The 21043-nt window shown below is 30.9% G+C and overlaps 3 protein-coding genes and 1 pseudogene across 4 annotated transcripts; 1 reads left to right on the forward strand and 3 right to left on the reverse strand.

Moving 5' to 3' along the window:
* Positions 1–334: 334 nt before the first annotated feature.
* On the reverse strand, positions 335–1260 carry LOC146943772 (uncharacterized protein At1g08160-like). Its single transcript, XM_085742043.1, has one exon. It carries the CDS (start codon positions 1206–1208, stop codon positions 600–602), a length of 609 nt encoding a protein of 202 aa, XP_085598169.1. The 5' UTR covers positions 1209–1260; the 3' UTR covers positions 335–599.
* Positions 1261–3739: 2479 nt separating this feature from the next.
* LOC146943773 (uncharacterized) lies at positions 3740–6333 on the reverse strand. Its single transcript, XM_085742042.1, has 3 exons — positions 5470–6333; positions 4223–4514; positions 3740–4067 (listed from the first exon to the last, which is right to left on the reverse strand). Exons 1-3 carry the CDS (start codon positions 6097–6099, stop codon positions 4063–4065), a joined length of 927 nt encoding a protein of 308 aa, XP_085598168.1. The 5' UTR covers positions 6100–6333; the 3' UTR covers positions 3740–4062.
* A 7034-nt stretch (positions 6334–13367) lies between these two features.
* LOC146943774 (calcium-binding protein KRP1 pseudogene) lies at positions 13368–14120 on the forward strand (annotated as a pseudogene). The gene has a single exon (XR_015025697.1). The product of XR_015025697.1 is annotated as a calcium-binding protein KRP1 pseudogene (transcript).
* Positions 14121–14966: 846 nt separating this feature from the next.
* On the reverse strand, positions 14967–20854 carry LOC146943775 (ubiquitin thioesterase otubain-like protein). Its single transcript, XM_085742046.1, has 9 exons — positions 20766–20854; positions 20296–20524; positions 17664–17729; positions 17468–17551; positions 17075–17197; positions 16002–16054; positions 15803–15852; positions 15621–15721; positions 14967–15448 (listed from the first exon to the last, which is right to left on the reverse strand). The coding sequence occupies exons 2-9, from the start codon at positions 20449–20451 to the stop codon at positions 15185–15187; spliced, it is 897 nt and encodes a 298-aa protein (XP_085598172.1). The 5' UTR covers positions 20452–20524; positions 20766–20854; the 3' UTR covers positions 14967–15184.
* Between the last annotated feature and the right edge of the window lie 189 nt (positions 20855–21043).

The following is a 21043-nucleotide window of genomic DNA, read 5'->3' on the forward strand; positions in this document are numbered from 1 at the left end:
GTAAATAAGTCGTGATTTTCTCTATATGAGACGGTCCTGACTTGATTAGACCATTCTGATTTTAACCCTTGTGAATGAATAGAAATATATAAACTATTTTACTGTTTAAATTATATAATAGTAATTAGTATGAGAAATGATTGCTTTTATTACATAAGTTGCTCTAAAAATTTTGTCTTACTCCAACTTTGCTCTACATAACTCTGACTGAAGTACATTCAAATGCTGATTTTGCTAAATTGTAGACTCAAGATAAATTATAATATAGATAAAAATAACTTTGAAAGATTCAAAGGATTTTACAGATAATCATGCATACAGTACACCATTTGGGTGAATATTAATAGCCAATTTTACTTTTTATTTCAGTTTTCAACATAAGAAACCCAAAACCCATAAGATAAATTACAATAAGATACTGACTGACAAAAGAATCATATCATCAATCTAACAAACTCAAGAAAAACAGAAAACAAAAAAAAAAAAAAATCAGAAAATTAACACAAAATAAAAAACCAAAAAGAACAAATAATAACAATAACATTCAGAAAAATAATAGAGATTCTTCCTTAGAATGTTCCTTCATTTGGCATGCTTGTTTACATTTCAACATCACAATAGGCCCTTTCAAAACTCTTGGCTTTAGAAAAATTCACCAACACAGGTGAACAAGATACCCTTAGAGTACGGTGTTTCGTTTTCAACAATCCAACCTTAAACCTTATCCTTGCTCTGATGAACACATCTAATTCAATATCCCCAGAAGATCTCTCAAGCTTAAGATCTTTTGGCACAGAATCATACAAAGCCACAGTTTGAGCGGTGAGTCTTGCATGCATCCTAGTAACATTCTTATGAGGTTGAAAAAACGGTTGAACTGCATTTGTAGCTAGGGTTTGATCCTCGTAACGCACCGACACTTCAATAGAATCATAGTATATTGACACTTTGGAATTTGGATTCTTTGATCTTATTGTGATATCAAAGTTTGCATAGAGATGATTTGCATCAGTTAAATTGAAGTTGTGGATTGAAGCATCTTCAACACTATATTGCAAGTTTTTTGGCCTTACAACTAGCCAACTTATGAGTACAGCTAAGCCAACAATGATTATTAAGGCTAAAATTATTATGGCAATGTAACGTAGCAGCATTGAACTTTTTGGTTTGGTTGCTTGAGGATTTGATTGTGTTGGAGGTTGAGCCATTTTTTGAAAGGCTAATTCAATTAAGGGTTGTGTAGTTTTAATTTGATTGAAGAACCAAATCAAATGATGTTTATATATTGCTAAGTATGAACCATCAATTCAAGATAATATTCTTTGAAATATTTTTTTAATAAATATGCACTTTTTTGCTGTCAGAATTTCGTGCATGAAACTCAAGAGATCTATGAGATTCTATATGCTAAAACATTGTTCTTTACTTGAGATTCTATATGCTAAGTAATTGTTCTTTACTTGAGATTCAAGTGTCGCAATATATTTGGTAACATACAATCGCAAGTAATATAGCTGTCGGTATAAAGTGTCCAATTAAATTGAAATGGCTAGGAAAAAGTAATGGAAAATTCTATGGTGAAGTTATTAGAATGACTTTTTTGGTGAAGTCATTAGAATGACCAATTATTCACGCCAAATTATACGGTGTATTGCACGTTTACTCAGACGGTGTACCACTGTATTTTTACTTATTGCAACTGTATCCCAAATTAAATCAAAATTAAACATTTTTATTATTATTATTTTATTTTTTTAATCTTAAAACTTATGCATCTAAATTGGATACGACAGTACACCAAAAAAAAAAATGGATAGGACCAATTTCATCTTCTCTATTGTCGCACAAAATCATTAGTAGCTTCATCAAAATTCCAAATCGATTTCTTCCTCCCTTCCTCTCCAAAATTCCAGATCCATTAAACTGTTGTTCTACCAATTGAAGTTTATATTATGACCTAAAATGGTCCTGAAGAGTAGGTCAATTCATCGAAATCCCGTATTAAAAGAAGGATCAGAACCAATAAAAAGGTGGAGGGTGATGGATGTTATATGATTCATGATATTTATTGGCAAAGGGGGAAAATTAGGCCCTATTTCTGTTTTTCTTTTCATGCAGTTTCATAGAAAGTCATCAGTACAGGCACATAAAGCTTGTCATATGTAGTTGTAATTTCAACCTTAGGATTTCGATTTAGATACTTTTAATGAGGTTTTGATGAAGAAGGGTGTTTTGAAGCAGCTGTAGAGAGACAGAGAAGTTAAAGAGAATTCAGAAACACGAGATGTAAAATTACTAAATTATGTCATGGCCTACCTCAATCAGTACAACAACCACAGACACGGGGATAAGTATGTAAATCCCTAATTTGGGTTAGCAAAATGTATAATTTAGGTTAACAAAATCCCCTTCTGCAGATGAAGGAGAAAGAGGATGATTAAAAATATTTAATTTGAGCATAAAATACCCTTCTGCAGAAGAAAGGACCAAGATGAAGAAAAAATGAATAATTTACAGATGAAGAAGAAAGGACGAACAAAATGAATGGATGAAGAACAAAAATGATTTTATTTTAAATAAAATAAGTTAATAAATCAAAAGTAATTAATATTTTATATGAGGACTGATTTGTGATAAGGTAAAATTTAGTCTTACAGTGGTCCATCACAAAAACACTAGCTGACATGGCATCAACAATTACGTTGTTGGCTAAATAAAATGACTTTTTCAAAAAAGTAATTTCCTTGATTACACCATAGAAGCCCCACTAAGTAATATGGCATGCTGTTAATTAAGCTTCTTTAATCTTTAGCATTAAAAAATTTATGATTGTGAACGTAACATGCCCAAATAAAGAGAGGCTTAGTACATATTTACATTTAATTACGTAAATTACAGTCAAATTTTGGAACGTATATGTGTATGGTTTTTTCTTTTTTATTCATTACGATAAGTTTAAAGCATTTCGAGATTATGGCATATGATATTTTCTTGATTAGGAAAAGGGATTAAAAAAGTTAATATTCTTAAGTCGGCAATGGTTAGTTTCTTTAGCACAATAATTTTGTTGGTACCCATTACCTGTAAAGTGAGATAATCATTATCACCATAATCGTGAGAAGAAAAAGATCTAAGAAAATTGTTCTTTAATCACTTAGCAATTATTCACATACACCTTAAATTACTCAAAATACTCTCAATATCAATTAACTAGCATTCGTGAAAAAGTGATTAAACCAACTTAAAAAAGTGTTAACTGTAGTTAACTACTGTTTTGCAGTAAACCGTGGTTAATTTTCATTCAATAGGTGGTTGTGAGCAATTGCTAGAAGTCTAAAGAGCAATTCGAAAAATCTTACCCACGGGTTTTGCAATTAGCAAAACCTTTTGGACAAAAAATAAAATAGACAATTAACAAAGTTTTGTACAAACAAATAAGGAGATAGGGGTGAAAATAACAAGTTACTATGTCAAACCAAAGCTAATTTGTCTACTATCTAGTCTCCGGGGGGTGTATCCTTTTTCAGGAGTTTCTTTTTTTGTATATTTCAGGTATAGGCTTTTTTTAATAGGTGTCTTGATTTTGTTCTTGATTTGCTGATGTTTGTTTTGTAGCCTCTCTTCGTCAATCATTTTGGTTAGACCATATCAATAAACTCTTAAGTATCAAAATAAATAAAAAACAATAAATAAATAATAATAATAATAATAATAATAATAATAATAATAATAATAATAATTAATAGAAACGAAATCCTTTATATTACTCTCTTCAAATGAAATACATTACAAAAAGTTGTATATATATATATATATATATATATATATATATATATATATATATATATATATATATATATATATATAAAATACAATGAGAAATTTGACGTTTGAAGCTTTACATTGCTTCGGTTGTTTTTCTCTTTCAACATAGTTTTCCCTCCTATGCATTCTTTTTCTTCCTTATGTCAAAATATAGGTACATAAAATTCACCCTGAATATAATTTGCATTTCCAGTTTTCCGCCAATATGAGCTAATGATTGCCATCATCTTCTTTTGTTTATTCTGAAAGCCATAAATTAATTGATATAAAAAACAAGAAACATTTGAAGTCAAATAATCATGGGAAAGATTTAAACGGTGCATCAAAATTAATCTCTAAATTAAAATGGAAGTTGTATAATTAATTTTCAACTATACTAAAACTTGGGAGTGCTTACTTTCTAATGAAGGAACCACAACTACATGCATATCAATGTTGTTGGGAGGTAATTGTAGACGAAGTGGATAGATTTTTGCATTCAAAGGGTTGCGGGAACATACAACAATATCATCAAGACCTGTCTCTTCTTGTAATTTCTCCTTTAACTCATCCACACAACTTCCTTTGAATGTAAAGAATTTTTCTTCACTTCCATCATGAACATCTCCATTTTCATCACCCACATTATAAAATATAATCCTCCCTTCTTTCATTGGTGAGTCGCTATGATCATCAAAATCTCTACTGCCCTGCATTTGAAAATGGCATTTAAGAAAAATATGTTAAGATATAATTTAATCTTTGCATCCTTAGCTCTAAATTTTCATATTTGAGCATTTCACATAAATGAAAAAGAAAAGAGAAAAAAAAATCATTACAAAGAGAAGTACATTATTAATTTAGCTATTTTTTTCTTTCAAAAAAAAAATAGCTACTTTAATTCATTATATTTTGTTATAACTTGAGCACATGAGAGAATCCAACCCAAAAGAATGTCTCATTAAGTGGAAGAGTCGTATAACTTAAATATCACATTGAGTTTTCTTATCTATTACGTGAGACTCAAACATTGCCATCTTTTTTAATAGTCAGCATCCACACGACTTTTACCCTATTAGGACTGACTTGTGGTAGCCTTTTTTTTCTTCGGCTTCACCCATCTATCACTATCTAGTGTAATATATGCCTTAGTTCAGCTTGTGACAATTTTTGTTAATCAACTCTCAATGAAAGTGTCTGATGTTATAATTTAAACTCATGAAGAGAACTCAACCCAAAAGACTAGTGCATTAAGTAAAAGAGCTTCGTAGCTTAAATGTGTGATTAAATTTTCTTATTTATGCAATATGATACTTGTAATTAACACATTTCTTTCCACGGATGACAATATAATATGGCTATACACATTGTGCATGAAAATTAAACAATATCTCATTAATCACAGAAACACACACACATAGCATCTTTTCAACCATTGTTTTAAGATGTATGTTCTACAATTAGAAACTTGAATCACATGCATTGTCTAAAAGAAACCAAACCATTATGTAGACAAGCATGCATGATAATGAGTACAATCAATAATTAAAAAAAAAACTATAATCCCAATTTTTAATTGCGACGCATCGACGGATAGTAATTATTATAAAAGTAAATGAGATAAATATTAAATATTAAATTTTTAGCAAATTAAAGGAAGCAAACCTCATCTGATATGGAAGACGAGAACCTTAGGTCAATTGCGCCAAAGGGATCATCATTATCCGGAAGAGTAGGAGAAGGAGGAGGAGAAGGAGAATGAAAACGATTGGACAAAGAGTTATTAGGACAAGTCAGATCTTTAACATCAATAGGTGTGGCATCTTGTATTTGCTTCGGTGGTGGTGGTCGAAGCTCGACAAGATCAATGTCCCATAGAACCCAATTTGTCGTTTTTGTACGATATGGGATATCATGCGTGACGGAGTTTCTCCATGGTGGTAACCCTCCATTGGCGCGTAAAAATTGGCCATAACGAGTCCTAAGTCTGATTTGATTACCTTCTCTTATAGGTTCCCATTCCAAAGATGAATTCAACCTTGTGGGAAGTGTTTGCAAAACTTTTTTCCCCGTTCTACCTAACAAGAATGGCATATTAGATGCCGTTAAGTATTTTCCATAATGACTCTTCAATCTAATCAAGTTTCCACCATCTACAAACTCCACCGTCCATTTAGCATTGTTGTAGCAACCAAGACGATCTTGGTAAACACCTTCTTGGTCATCATCTGCCAACAAATATTTGTTATGGTGGCTTCTCAAACGCACCACTTTAGCCCTTTGAAAGAATTCCATTCCCACCTAAATTGAATCAAAATGGAGGTGCAGAAACTTGATTGATCGATGAGTTTCAAAATATGGATAAGGATATTGTGATGAACAAATTATTTGGAAATGTGGGTTGAATTTTAGAAGGAACGTTTAGGGATGAAAAAAGAGGCAATATTATGATGAACTAAAATATTTGTTTTCATATACGTGTTAATTACGAATGATAGAAGCGTATGCCTAGAATTAGAGTATTGGTTATAAAAATAGGAGAAAGAGAATTTATAAACAGAAATGAGTAACTAATAATTTACTTAAAATAGTTAGAACCCATATTTATCGTTAAAATAATGTTTTTTATTGTTTTGTATTGAAATGCATAACAAGAAGAACTCTTCAAATTCCTTCAAAAAAAAAAAACAAGAAGAACTCTTCAAATGAGTTGGAAAGCTTTATGGTTTGAGTGATCAGATGGATATTACTACTTATAAATAAGGGTTCAATCAAGATGATGAAACACAAGAGTCTATGCAACAATTAAATTAGTTGTCGTTTAGTATTGCTTATTTATTATTAAGGTTAAATATATTTTTTTGAGCCCTTTTTAAATAAAACAATATTTTTTTTTAAGGAAAATAAAACAAGTTATGTAATTTCTCTACAAAAAAAATTAATCAAATTTTAAGTTTAATAGTGTCTAACAAAGGTCTTTTTTTTCCCCTCAAAAAAAAAAAGAAAGGTCTTTTTTTTGGATAAAAAAAGAAAGGTCATTTTAGTGGTAAAAAGATATAAGCTAGCTTTTTACTTACTTAACCTTCCTTAATTAGCTATAAGCTAGCTTATAGCTTATAGCGGATAAGCTCGTATGCCTAAACTATGTTGAATAAAGCTTATTTGTTGATATATGATCTATTGCCTTCCACTTTTTTAATATGGTAGAATATACGTGTTTTTCTCTACCCAAAAAAAAATATACGTGTTTTTTTTTTAATGATATACACCTCTCTTGTTTTCAACTAAATAAATTGTTTTGTCTATTCCCCTAAAAAAAAAAAAAAAATTGTTTTGTCTATTATCCCTTCTCTAGTTAACAATGCATATAATAATTCTTATTAAAGAAAATGCATATGATAATTCAGTAATTTTTTTCATAAAGATATTAATAATACATTCATCTAACTATCCAGTATTCTTAATAATACATATAATAGCACATTCTGGTAACTGTTAATTGCTACGTTTAAATTTTATAAAATATAAACACTTAAATAAAAATTCACTGAAATTTTATTTCTAATATAAAAGATAAATTAAATTTTTTTAAAAATAACAATAAATTTAAATTAAGAAATCCTAAATACTTAAACATCAATTTATATAAATTTTATTATGAATCAAGAATACTTTTTTATGTCATTTTGAATTTATCAGCTAGTTGAATCGCTAATTTTACCAAACATTTCAACTAACTTATAATTAAGTTATAAGCCATCAGTCGTCAGCTATAATCTATCAGTCATCAGTTATAAACTATAAGCTAGTTTATCAGTTATCCGTTATTTTTATCAAATAGCGTTTTGTGCCTTCTTTTGACATGGTTCAATTCTCACCTAAAATTGTTATAAAATGTCATTACTATTGCCACTGTTATCAATAATGATTTTTCATTCCCCTTTTTTTTTAAGTCAGTTTTATTATTAGCTAGGATAAGGATATTACCGATATCAAAACATTAGCCAATATGATTCTCACACAAAAGTTATAGTTAAAAATATAGGGAAAATTACCCTGCTTACCCTGAAAGTGGATAACAATTTGTAAGTGAATCAAATCGTGTCAAGTGATGATAGTAAGAATGTCTTCACAGAAATTGTGTTTTAATTTAATTTGTTATAATCAAACCGGATATCATCCGAGCACGTAACTGTAGAGATTAATTTTTCGAACGTTGTGGGACTCAAATGGACGGCAAACTCTCCCTAAAAGTTTTAACCATGCTGCATGCTCAAGACTGGATTTGAACAAAGACTTTGGTTAAGTTAAAAGAGACTCGTGTCATCTCATATAAGCGCTCTTGGGTGTTTTAATTTAATTGTGCAACAAAGTTTGTTGTATTTATGTCGAAGTTGAATGAATATTGTCTACATAATAACGAGACAAAATTGCAGTATAGTTTATTTTAAAATAAAAAATAAAAAAGACAAAAATGGAAAGATAAATTTAATAATTGAAGGAAATTAAATTATTTTGTCCAAACAAAATGTCCTCATTAACTTAGCTCAGTTAAGATGGATAATACATAATATATGTAAGGTTCGGGGTTCAAACCCCGATAAAAAAAACAAATGAAATGAATTCATTTGAACCATTTGAAATCTATAGAATTTCGAATTCTATTGATTTTCCAATTATCTCATTTAAACATACTCTAAATTATCCATTTTGCTTTATTTATTACTTTAAATTAGTCTTTAAACTCTTAAATTTTATTGGATAATACGGTTATCAAGAAAACATAGTAGGCCCAACAGTCCAAAGTACATGCTATCACATAAAATCAGTATAGAGTGCATTATGTGCATACTTTTGGTCATGCCTTCTTTCATAGAAGCCACATATCTGAAGAAATCCAAAGCATTGAAGTCAGAATCTGTGTAACCACAAAGCTAAGTCCAAACTTCTGAAAACTACGTGAAATTTCTATTATCTGACCTCTTTGTTGCTTTTCTTTGTATGATCCAAAAAGGCACAAGATTTCGGCAGCTTCCTTAAGTACTGTGTTATGCACATGAAAATAAGAGGACTTCCCAATTGATGGAACAGACATCCATCAAAGATAAAAGAAATTCAACTTTTTCTTAACCAAGTTTGCAATCAATTATACTAGCTAACTATTTTATTAATGTCATGATATATTTTATTTTCTCCCTACGGTCCTTATTATAAGAAAATATTTTTAAAAAAATTGGTCATATTTATAAAAAAAAATATCACAACTTTTAAGGTGTAATTATTGCTTAAAAGATTTTTTTTATCCATCATTATTTAATGTTTCACAATTTTTTATGAAGATATATATGTAAAAATATTCAAAAAGTTACATTAATTAATAATTGCATTGGTTTTGAGGTTTTTTTGTTTTGTTTCTTGTAATAAGGACCGGATGAAGTATGAGTTTTTCATATATTCTTCTCACTTTGGTTGATTATTTGAGGTGCGTTGGGACCTTCTAGAAAGCAACACTAGATTGGACTTTGATTATCACATTGGAGTATGAGCAACCACGAAATTGAGTTTGAGCATCACATTTTCATCTAAAATTGTAAGGCATCTGGGACATGGATTATCTTTATATATTGTCTAACCTCCATTTTTCTATCCAATGTGAGATTTATAACTCACTTTAACACTTCAATATGTTATCTCTGAACGCTCATACCATTGTTGGGACTTCTAAAGAAGAAACACTCAGTTGAATCATCATATTGGAGGACTATGACTAACCAGACAAATGAATTTCAACTCATTTATATGTTTTTCAACTTTCTACGTTTCTATCTAGTATGATATTTATAACTCGTATTTGATACATCATTAGACTCAACCCCATTGATATGTCATGATCTATTTAAAAAGTGAAAAACATATACCAGTATATATAAAAAATAAAAATAAAAAAAAAAGGTGAAAGACATGAAGTTGATACTATATAAACCTATTTGCTTGTTTTATTCAATCTTTTATGGATATACAACAAATCTATAGTCTCTTTTTTTGTAATACCCGTGTGGTCTTTTTAAGACAAAAATATTGTAAGAATTGCGCTTGTACGAGTTACCATTGTCTTTTTTGGTACATTGCCATTGTCCTCTAGCTGTCTAGCATATTAGTAAATGACACCTAAAAATATAGCAAATGACCAACCAGTAACCACTAAAATACATTACATCCAAATTAGTGCGTACAGTAGAATGGTTCATCGATATCGTTAAACACTAAATTCCAAATCGATAATTTTGAACGAAGGAAGATGTCTATCATGTTAACTCATGCAAGTATCATGTTAAATCATGCAAGGTTCGACTCTTATGAATATGGGTCTCACTCTCGTTAAGGATTTAAAAATGTAAACAATTAATAATGTTTTCGTAGAAAAAGTTACTTTTTAATGTTTTAATATGTTAAATACATAAATATTAAAATAAAAATTTTCATTTTAAAAAGCACTTGTTAGCATTTTCTTATGAATACATATGGGTGTTCACGGGTATTTTTGTCCAAGGAAAGTTAACTAAATATAGAATACAAATAAATATTTAATCAGTTTGACTTAATTGATAAACCCACATTTGTGTAGGATTGTTTTGAACATATTTCTGAATTAGATTCGGGTTTAAGGGTAAAAATTGGTTCAAAAAAGTTTTAAAGGTTAAGCGCTTTGAAATCAAAGGTAAAAACAATCAAATTAAAAAGACTTGAAGGTAAAATTGTATAAAATGGAAAAGACGGAATTGTAAAAATATTTAAAGTAAATTTGCAAGTTGCAAATAAGTAAATGAATGTAAGAACAGACTTTGAATTGAAATGTTTGACAAAATTTGCTTCAAAGTTAAATTACGGTTATTGAAAAGAATTTAAAGACAGTGGGAAGCATACTTGGTGTTCTTTTTTTTTTTTTTTTTTTTACTAACATAAGCGGTATTTATTCATTTAAGTTTATAGAGTACATATACAAGTTCAAACTCATTAAAGACAAAAATGATGAATCTACGAATAAATGCACAACATATATATCAATAGCATAAAATAAAAATGTACATATGTCTATAAACATGATTATATTCAAATCTCCAAAATATTCATGCCTACGAATCTGCAATGTTGACGATATCAAAGTCATTGATTGGATCTGCACTTAATCGAAGTTGATATGACAATCTGAACCGAATAAACATCGTACTTAGATGGAAAATCAAAAACACACCGCAAGAAGACGGAAAATCAACACAAACAACAGCAAAATCACAAAAGCATGTGAAAGAAGACTGAAAAGATGTGAAAATTACTTATTTAACTATAAAAGAAAGAAGAAAAAACACTTTGAAATGGTGATTTCATGCCAAAATTAACTCTAAATCATCTCTCTTTGATAGATCAAAGAAAAAAATAATGGTGACGGCTAGGGTTTAACAAGAATAGAGAGAGACTAAAATTATGTTCTTATGTCTATTAATAATTAGCAGTAACCTTTAAAAATAAGTATTTGACATTTTGTTCTCTTGTGAGAACTATTAATTTTTCAACACGCATTATTGTATATGACTTCTTTATATTTCGACGAATCAACATTTTAATACATCATGATGTGTTGGATGATCATGTTCTCAACCATCAATATATTCCCCCTTAAAATAAATTAGAAATTTGTTAACTTTTTGAGTAATTTAAACTTATTAGTAAACATTCATTCTTCGTATATTTAAATATACTGCTATAAACTAGAATTGAAATATGATATAATGTATAATCAAACTCTCTAAATATTTCATGTTAAATATCAAAAGGTGGTTTAATCTTATTGATATATTAGGTTGCTAGTTTATTTAAAGGAAAAAAAAAAAAAACCTAACTTGTGCCCATGAGGTATAAGTTAAGAAACTAAATATACAAGTTTTTTTTCTTAAAAATTGTATATCCAATGTCCTAAAAGCTTTGGAAGTTATCTTTTCAATATCAAACTTATTTTTAATTCCGTTTTAAACTACTTAACTTGTGTTCTAAGGGCACAACTTAGCATGACCCTTATTTAAACTTAGAGAACATTATTTATTTAAATATTTTCATATTAAATAGGCTTTTAAACAGGTTAGCATGTCATATCATACTTTCAAAAGGTCAAACTCAAGGCTAAAAATAAGACTATTATTTTTCCCACCTACTTATTTCTCACGCGCCATAATTTTTTTACGAAAATGCCCATATGATTTTCGGATTTTATAATCCGAATTGAGTTTTTCCTTTGTTATGGGATGGAAAATGAGTTTTTTGCCAATTCAGATTTTATAATCCGAAAACCTCAAAAAACAGGACGTGTTCCTTATTTTTTTTCGGATTATAGAATACGAACACCCCATAAACATTATTATTCAGGGGGAAAACAGTTTGAATCATATAACCTGAACTATATCAGCATAAATTTTGAGCATGTTTGTAACATGGATAGTTTTCATCCTTCTGTTTTAGGTCATTATTAGCTATCCGATTTTTGGGCTATTTGATCCGTTGCTCTGAAACTTCCCTAGAAAATCAAATTAGAAAATTCAGGATTAAGACTCTCAACTTCTTATGGAACTCCGCCCCTCAAAATCTAAAATTCCATCGTTTAGACTCATTTTCATTTTTTTTATTTTCATATTCTCAGAAAAATCCGAAAAAAATTGCATTAGTTTTATTTGGTGGTATTTTTATATTTTTATATTTTATTTAACATGTTTTATCATTTTTTTTTTATTTTCTTTGTTGTTTTTAAAAGTGAAATTCGCAACTGCTGAAATGGGAGAGGTTCTGATTGTGGGTTATACATAGTCCGAAACGGACATTTTTGTAAAAAAAAAATAAAAACAATAAGACGTGTGAGAGGTGATAAGGTAAAAAATGTAATAGTCAAAAAATAAGCATATGACAGCTCGCAGACCAAGCTTAGGCCTTAAAAATTTTGACAGATTAGGCTTAGGTCATACGAAACCAAGTTCGGCCTAATCTATTTCCACCCTTAGTTATTAGCACGAGGACCTCTTTAGTGGATGAATTTTATGCACATCTACAAACATTTGAGCCTTGAACTCTGGCCAGATTTTGGTGAGCTCCGGAACCCAGCTCACTTGAACCTTCAAAAAGGTTTTTTGGGGGGTCATTTACCGCTCATATGGTCTTTGTTCTGCTCGAGGATTTGCGATAACTAGCTTATAATACAACCAAAAAAATGTACTCCGTAATTTGAAATTGAAAAGCAACACAAAAAAATTGAAATTGCTAATTTGTTGCTTATGGTAAGTGACAAAAATTGATGTATGCAAAAGGAAAATGCTAGCTACATAAGTGATTATTAGATTATGACCATTTTGTACTTTGGTAAATGGCAAGTCACACTCACATTATAGAACTTCCCACGCACCTTCCAAGAAGGCCACGAAATATTACAATTGTGCCTAGCATAGCAACAACCTTAAAATTTACTCCTTCCACAAATTGCCTTCATGTTAATTTGTTTTTTTCCTCATCTAACTATATATATTAATGCTCGTCCCACATACATATTTCCAACAACAAATCATTGTTCCTCGTTATAGAACAGTAGACAAAGCTATTTTACTTTTTATTTTATTTTTCTTTTGTTTAAATTACAACTTCGCAAAATTGAGCAAAAATGGCGTCGAGTTCCAAGAAGAATGGTGGATCGGTTGTTTTTGAGGACTACTTCCCTTCAATGATGGAGAAATTGGGAAGTGAAGGGTTTATGAAGGAGTTGGCAAATGGTTTTAATGTGTTGATGGACAGAGAGAAGAAAGTGATAACATTTGAGAGCTTGAAGAAAAACTCTGCATTGCTTGGGTTGGAAGGAATGAACGATGATGAGATTACTTGCATGCTAAGAGAAGGTGATATTGATGGGGATGGAGCTCTTAATGAGATGGAGTTTTGCACCCTCATGTTTAGGTTGAGTCCTGCTTTGATGAGTGACTCTAAGCAACTTTTGGAAGAAGCTATTTTCACTGGCCATTAATGACTTTTCTCCTTTTGTTAATGTCCTTGATCTTAATTACCCTCTAAGCATGCTTTAGTGTGTGTTTGCGTGTTTCTAGTTAGTTGTTGAAAATCTTCTTATTCAACAATGCACTCTTCTTTTTGTTTGTTTTCAATATGTTGGTGGTGAGTATGCCATGCTAATTAGTAGGCATCGTTATCAGAATATAAGAAAAAATGTTGATTTAGGCTTCAGTCCCTTGAGTCGGGAAAAAAAGAAAAAAAAAAAAAAAAAAAAAAAGAAAGGTTTTCTAATTTAGTTCCTAGTATTTATTCTAGGTTTCATATTTTGATCCTTTATGTATTAAAGATTTCACTTTGATTCATAACGTTACAAATGTTCCACTATTTTAATCCATTGCATCAAATTCTAATTCAACGTTGTTAAAAGAATATTATGTGACAGATCGTGTGTAGTAGGCAGCATTTGTTTGCTGATGTGACTGCTACACATAGTGATAACTAGAAGCATTTACGATGACTGAAAAGTAACAACTTTAAAATTTCCTAAAGGTGGAATCAACTTAGTCCCTCTAATTCAGTAAAGTTGAAATTAAAAAGCATCCAAGTCGAACAGAGAATATCTCAAAGTTCAAAGATCATTTAAAATTATATAAATTATAAAACTTTACATTGTAATTTCGTCCCTTCTTTTTGTACAAAAGAGGGCAGAAGCCCAACAATTTCGTCCATTTAAACATGAAAGCAATATGACAATGAAAATTAATTTGAGTATCTATTTTATTCGTAAGACATAATAATTGATTTTTTTCTAATTTTTTCACTCATTGCTTTTCTTTTTTTTTTTGACAGAATCCAAAATTTTACTCCGTTATGTTGAAATCCTGTAGGTTAAAGGATGCCTGTATTCAAAATTTTGGCCATTATCACATAGATCCTTGCAACCTGCATTACTATTATTGTTGCAACAAATGCGCAGACATGCAATGCGGAAACTGCAAAAATGAGACAATACATCAGCTTCATTCTGCAGAATCTACGCAGGCTACAAGGGGGCCATGCCCTCACAGAACTCATTAACTCCAAATGCAAAGATGTTAGGAAAAATAAAATTAATTATAGCCAACAAATAACAAAGCAACATAAAATGGCGAGTTTTGATTATTAATGCACTAATGTCGGCGTACTTTGTTGATCAAACTTTCTAAATATGTATAACATTCTAGACATATTTGATCTTTTCAACATTAACAAGACAAGTTACAGAGTACATGTGCCCTCATTAACAACCAAGCTCAGTGTGGAGCTGAATAAGCATCAAATAAATCGTCTCTCCAATAGATCATCCTCACTTTGGATAGAGGATATCATAGTGACCAGGACGATATAGTAATGTGATGAAGGGATTCTTCTTTTCAGAGCTACCACTAGCACTTGGGAGATCACCAGCAACCGGCGTGAAATCATGATGATTTACACTGACACCACCAGTATCACATGAGCTACGGTCAAGATACACAACACGGATTGGAATGCCCAATGCATCTGAAAGGGCGGTAATGTGAACATGGTCGCTCTCTTCTCCCATTGGCTCAACAGCTGATTTGCAGAACTAAACAGCAACATGAAAGAGATGGGGAATATTATATCAAAATCAGATGACTATATCCATATACAAGGTTTTCTGCAATAACATAATGGCTATATTCTTTCTTTCTACTCAGATCCTAACTTTAAACTCAACTTTTGGAGGGATACAGAAAAAAATTAGCATTGAAACTAACCTGCTCAACTGTTGTATTGGTTAAGCCCATAATGAAAGGTTCAAAAAATTCTGAGCGCTTCTGTATTTCAGCAGATGTAACAAATCTGAAGAACATAACAACTAAGAGAAACAGTTTGTCAAGAAAAATGGAAGAAATGAGATCAAGACATTTGGGCATTGGGACAGGTCTAAGTCACTCACCATAATCTGAAACTGACTGATCTCGACTTCTAATAACAAGCTCCTCATGACTGTGATCATATAATATATAAGTTCATTCAAATATGATAATTAGAGCTAGATGAACAGCAAATTGGGACAATTCAATATTCCGAGAATATATCATGCTTCCAGTTCAAAATTGTCAATGAAAATTCTTAGTGAAGGAGTCAGTTATCACCTTATGGACGTCTCTTTCCCTTGAATAACGTCTTCCAGCTGCTCAAGGAATAACTGAAATTTTTACAGTGAGATAGTAAATTATAATATTCTTAAATGAGGAAAACAAGTACTTCTACAGATATAGAATTAGTACTCTGCATGGGGTTCAGATGTCCAATTCACAGCATTTTTAAAAAATAAAAAATAAAGCAACATGTTTGTGGCTTTGTTTAACTTTCACCAACACTAATAGAAGAACTATATGCCAGAAAATTTTCCACATGGTTCCATTAAATAGAAACCTTTGTTACGCCTATATTTTTTCTGTTGTATGATTTTCCAACTTTTTTGAACAATCAAGAGTTTTTATTTCCATTTCTAGTCAGTTCTCCTGGGAAAAGTTAGAAGAGATAAAAACAAGTTTATGAATAGCTTCCACTACAAAATACACCCTATAACATAGCTCTGGTCTGCCGATTTCTGATGCAAAGCACTTGAATAGCTCCATATCGTAACATTAACAGGCCTTAATTTTTTTACTACTGTAGTTCTTGGTTTTCAGCATATGATATCACAATAAATCCACACCAAAATGATAATCCACTATTAAAACTTGAAAGGGAGAAAAGTATGTAAAGAAAGTGACATGAAATTGGAGATGATACAGGGCATACCATGACTTGATAATTACGAGTACGACAGTGTATTTATTTCTTTAAACTTCAGAAAACAGAAGTTACAAAAATGAATTCAAATTCTGATATCAATAAATTCACCATAGTTCAAGGCTTGCAAAATCGTTAAAAAATCAAAATTCCATAGCTGGAAAATCTATTCAAATAGTTCCCATAGTTCAAGGCTTGATAGACAGATAGCACATATGCAAATTCATAGTAGCTACTTTCAACTAGCCTAACCTAAAGGCCTGCAGAGATTACTATGTATACCCAAACACAATATGCCTATGTTTGGAGAATTTTTTATAAGATTAGTGGGTACATTCATTTTGGCTGGTAAATTTTTGAGATACTTAATAAGAAAAATTATTAAGCCCAGAAACACAAGAAACGAAGAACGCAGTTGATAAGTTACCGTAAAAAAATCTTCAAAAGTCAATTCTGCATAACCCAAGGTCTGAAGTGCTTTTCTACTTCTCTCAACATTGGCTTTGATGCGATCAATTTCTGCACTGTCTTGAGCTTCCAAAATATGCTCCTAGAGAATAAGATAGAGTTAATTTATGGACTGAAATTATTGGAATTGGAAGGTTTCATTCCATACTCCCTAGACCCAAGCCAGAATATATCCATCGAAGGTTAAAGTAGAGAATATGCAATTAAACTGGAAACAATAAAACATACAAGGTATGAAAATGTAACAATAAATCATTGAAGGTATGAAAACATAACAATAAAACATATTTAATGTATGAAAACATAACAATAAAACATATTTAATGTATGAAAACATAACAATAAAACATACAAGGTATGAAAACATAAAGCCTCGAAAGAAGCAGTTTCCATCTCCACGAGTACGCCGAATGGCAGCATATTGCCCATCAAGCACCTGCATTAAAGGGAATAACAGAAAGATTCAAGAAACATGAAAATATGGAATGAAACAATATGACATGACATGGCACAAAAGGAAATAGAGATAAAAGGTTGATCAATCAAACCTTGATTTTCTCCAGTAATATAGGACTGCCTGATTGATATTCAGCAGCCAAGCTAGATAGTGGTTCCTGCCAATTTACCACAAGAAACCTTAACCTTTGTTCTTTCAATCATTTCTAAAATCATATTCTATCCTCTCCATCCCCCTAGTGAAAAAATCCCAAAGAGTAACAATAAGCACGCAAAGTAATGCCATTTTAGTTTAACAAATTCTGTCACTTTCCTCAAGTTAAACATGTTAGCACTGTGTACAGTAAACAAAACAAACCTTAATGACTAGATAAGCAAGGAAACAGGTTTCAAAGAGTGATGCAAGGTGGTGAAACCATGCATAAGTATCAAACAAAACTCCCCTTTTTCTCTCTTCAAATAAATTTATCATCATTCTCACCAAAGTCTAGTTTTTTTGTGATTGATTGTACATACATAAATTAGGATGGTCAGCAACTAAGGAAGTGGTTCTCAATGTTAGATGAAGATCAAATGACTCTTACTTTGAAATGTATTTTGAAGTTGATTTAAGAATACAAGTAATTTGATCTTCATCAAATAGTCAAGATCATTCAACTATGTGACTATCACTTTTGGATTGATTTTACACGTACATAAATAGATTTGGATTCTTGGCAGTAAGGCTGTTGTGGGTATTTTCAAGATCAGGTGATTAGTATTTTAAGGTATACTTATACGTGGATTTGGTGAAAATAGAATATGAATCATCTGATTATTATAAAATAGACTACTTTATTACCTCTTTTCATGCAGATCACAAACACACACATTTGAAATGTTGATTCTTATTTTTTTTGACCAAATTAAATGTTGATAAAGACAGATGTAGTTAATTATTTCATTAATGTTTTTTGGCATATGATATATTGTATGTATTGTATGCGCAGAAGGTGTTTGTGGTTATGGTGATCTCTTTGAGAAAGGGTATATGGCCTTGAAACCACAGCTCTATTCAACAATGGTTGTTATAGTTGTGGTTCATATTCTGTCAACAATCTGTAATGGTGCAAGAAGTATCTGAACTCAATCACCGTGACTGCAAAAAACTAGTGTCCTCCCAATTACTACAAACTGGGTGGCAATTGATGTAATCCTCCAGAAAAACACTTAGACTTGAGCATGAAAATGTTCAAACCTATTGCCATTTACCAAATAGGGATCATCCCAGTTCAATATTGATGTTAAAGGTGGTGGAGTTAGGTTTAAACTTAGAGAAAACCCTTGCTTGTTGATGGTTTTGGTGAACAATGTTGTCAATGCGGGTGATGTTTTATATGTGTATATCAAAGGGTCTAAAACTGATTGGGCTCCAATGACACATAATAGGGGACATTTGGCCATAACTTTAGATTAATTTATTCCAGTATGTCAAAATTGTCCCCAATTATGTGTCTCTAGAGCCCAATCAGTTTTCGACCTATAAAACATCACTAACGTTTGCAACATTGTACACCAAAACCATCAAAAAGTAAGGGTTTCCTGTAAGTATTAGAATAGAAAATATCTTTTGAATTTAAAAGGTACTTTTTGTATTTAATATGGGTTGCAGTTAATATTCTTAGGTAAGCAGGATATTCTTAAGAACGCGGTTACATATGATTTGACCAAACAAATGTAGCCGTGTTCCTAAAAATATGTTGATTACCTAAGAATCTGAAACTGCATTCGATATTAAATACAAAATATATTTACTATTCTAAGACTAAGCTCAAACCTAGCACCACAGCTTTTTGATGTCAATATTGAACTAGGATGACCATGCTTGGTAAATGGTAATAGTTGTGAACATCTTCCTGCTCAAGTCAAAGTATTTTTGTGGAGAACCACACCAATTGCCATTAGGTTTTTGAGTAATTGGGAGGTAAAATTTGTTGACACACTTGATCTCCATTGGGGATCGTTGACACTTATCTCAAAATATGCATGACAAGTATCTCAAAATAAGCAACACAGGTATAGCCAATGTCGAAACAGAGTTGTGCTTAGTGTTGTGGTCACGAGGCCATACCCTTGTTCAAAGAGATAACCATAACAACAAACACCCTCGTGCATACGTACAATATATTATATACCAAAAAGTTAATGGAATAATAAGATAATAATTAAAAACACCCATCAGTCTTTAGGAATCAATATTTAATGTGTGTGATCCGGTTGAAAAGGGGTAATATAACATAGTCAAGCAATCTTGACTAATCTATAAAAATCAAATGATTCCTATTCTATTTTGACCAAATCCACTTGTAAGTATACCTTAAAATACAAAACATACATTTAATAGAAGGTTGCATGGGCATCAAGCAAATTAAAGGCAATGGTTTAACGACTTAGGGTTTAGTATTTGGCAAGTAGAATAAGCTAGCTTATAAGCTCATATGACTAAAAAAGACCATGATTATCTCACAAGCTTATATTATAGCTTATTTTTACTAGCTTATAGTGTTTTTTTAGAAGCTAATTCAAGTTACTTAAGGCTTATAATTGTTTTTTTCCCTCAATTTTACCCCTATTATCACTTGCCTCAAATAGTTTTTTCATCAAAACTCAGTAAATCAATTAACCCTAAATGACTAGATAATGAAGGAAACAGTTGCAAAGAGTTCATACGATGTAGGGCCTTACCTTATCACCCACAAACGGAAATTTCTTGGCTTCATCATCCTGAATAGAAGATTGCTGCTGCATTACATCATCATCCTCAAAATTACCCCACGCAGATTCTGGACCAGCCTCATACTCTACTTCCCCATCATCCAAAACCGGTTCTTTATTCCGCATTTTTCCACTTAAACCAATTCAAATTTCACTTTTTACTTAGAACAATACAAATCTATTCAAGAACTTAACAAGCCTGCAAAGATAATAATAATAATTTTCATTATAATTGACCGAATCATAAAATTGCGTTGAAATTACTGTGTATGAGAATAAACAAAATCAAATAGAAATTCTTAATACAGAATATTCACAACGCATAATAACAATTCAACAAAAATTGAAGGTGAAGAAGAAAATAGAGATGAAATTGATTGATTTAAACATCGATGATTTGCGCATTGAGAAAGAAAAGGATGCAAAGAAGGGAAATTTACCTTCGATCGAAATCGCAAGCTACCGTGTGAGAGAGTGAAGAGCGAGAGTGAAAACGAATCCCTAAATTCTCGATAGATTTTTTAATTATGCAAAAAGCTAAACGCAATGGTGTCAGCGTTTTATAGTGCTTCACACTAGGGTTCAAAATGTGTTAAATTGAACAAAGTCATGTAGTATCTGATTAATTAAAAATTTGATTTAGAATATTAATTAATTCGATCAATTTTGTTTGACTTTTTTTTTTGTTTACATTCGACATAAATTCTTTATTTTTTAC

The sequence above is a fragment of the Medicago sativa genome, chromosome 2, assembly GCF_051527215.1.
Source record: "Medicago sativa cultivar Bolivia chromosome 2, Bolivia_mono, whole genome shotgun sequence".
Lineage (NCBI taxonomy): Eukaryota > Viridiplantae > Streptophyta > Magnoliopsida > Fabales > Fabaceae > Medicago > Medicago sativa.

Coding starts and splice junctions, on each gene's coding strand:
- LOC146943775 (XM_085742046.1), bottom strand. CDS start 20,451: ATGCGGAATAAAGAACCGGTTTTGGATGATGGGGAAGTAGAGTATGAG. Junction 17,730..20,295: donor TTCCGTTTGTGGGTGATAAG/GTAAGGCCCTAC, acceptor GTAAATTGGCAG/GAACCACTATCTAGCTTGGC. Junction 17,552..17,663: donor TATTACTGGAGAAAATCAAG/GTTTGATTGATC, acceptor CCTTTAATGCAG/GTGCTTGATGGGCAATATGC.
- LOC146943773 (XM_085742042.1), bottom strand. CDS start 6,099: ATGGAATTCTTTCAAAGGGCTAAAGTGGTGCGTTTGAGAAGCCACCAT. Junction 4,515..5,469: donor CGTCTTCCATATCAGATGAG/GTTTGCTTCCTT, acceptor TTTCAAATGCAG/GGCAGTAGAGATTTTGATGA.
- LOC146943772 (XM_085742043.1), bottom strand. CDS start 1,208: ATGGCTCAACCTCCAACACAATCAAATCCTCAAGCAACCAAACCAAAA.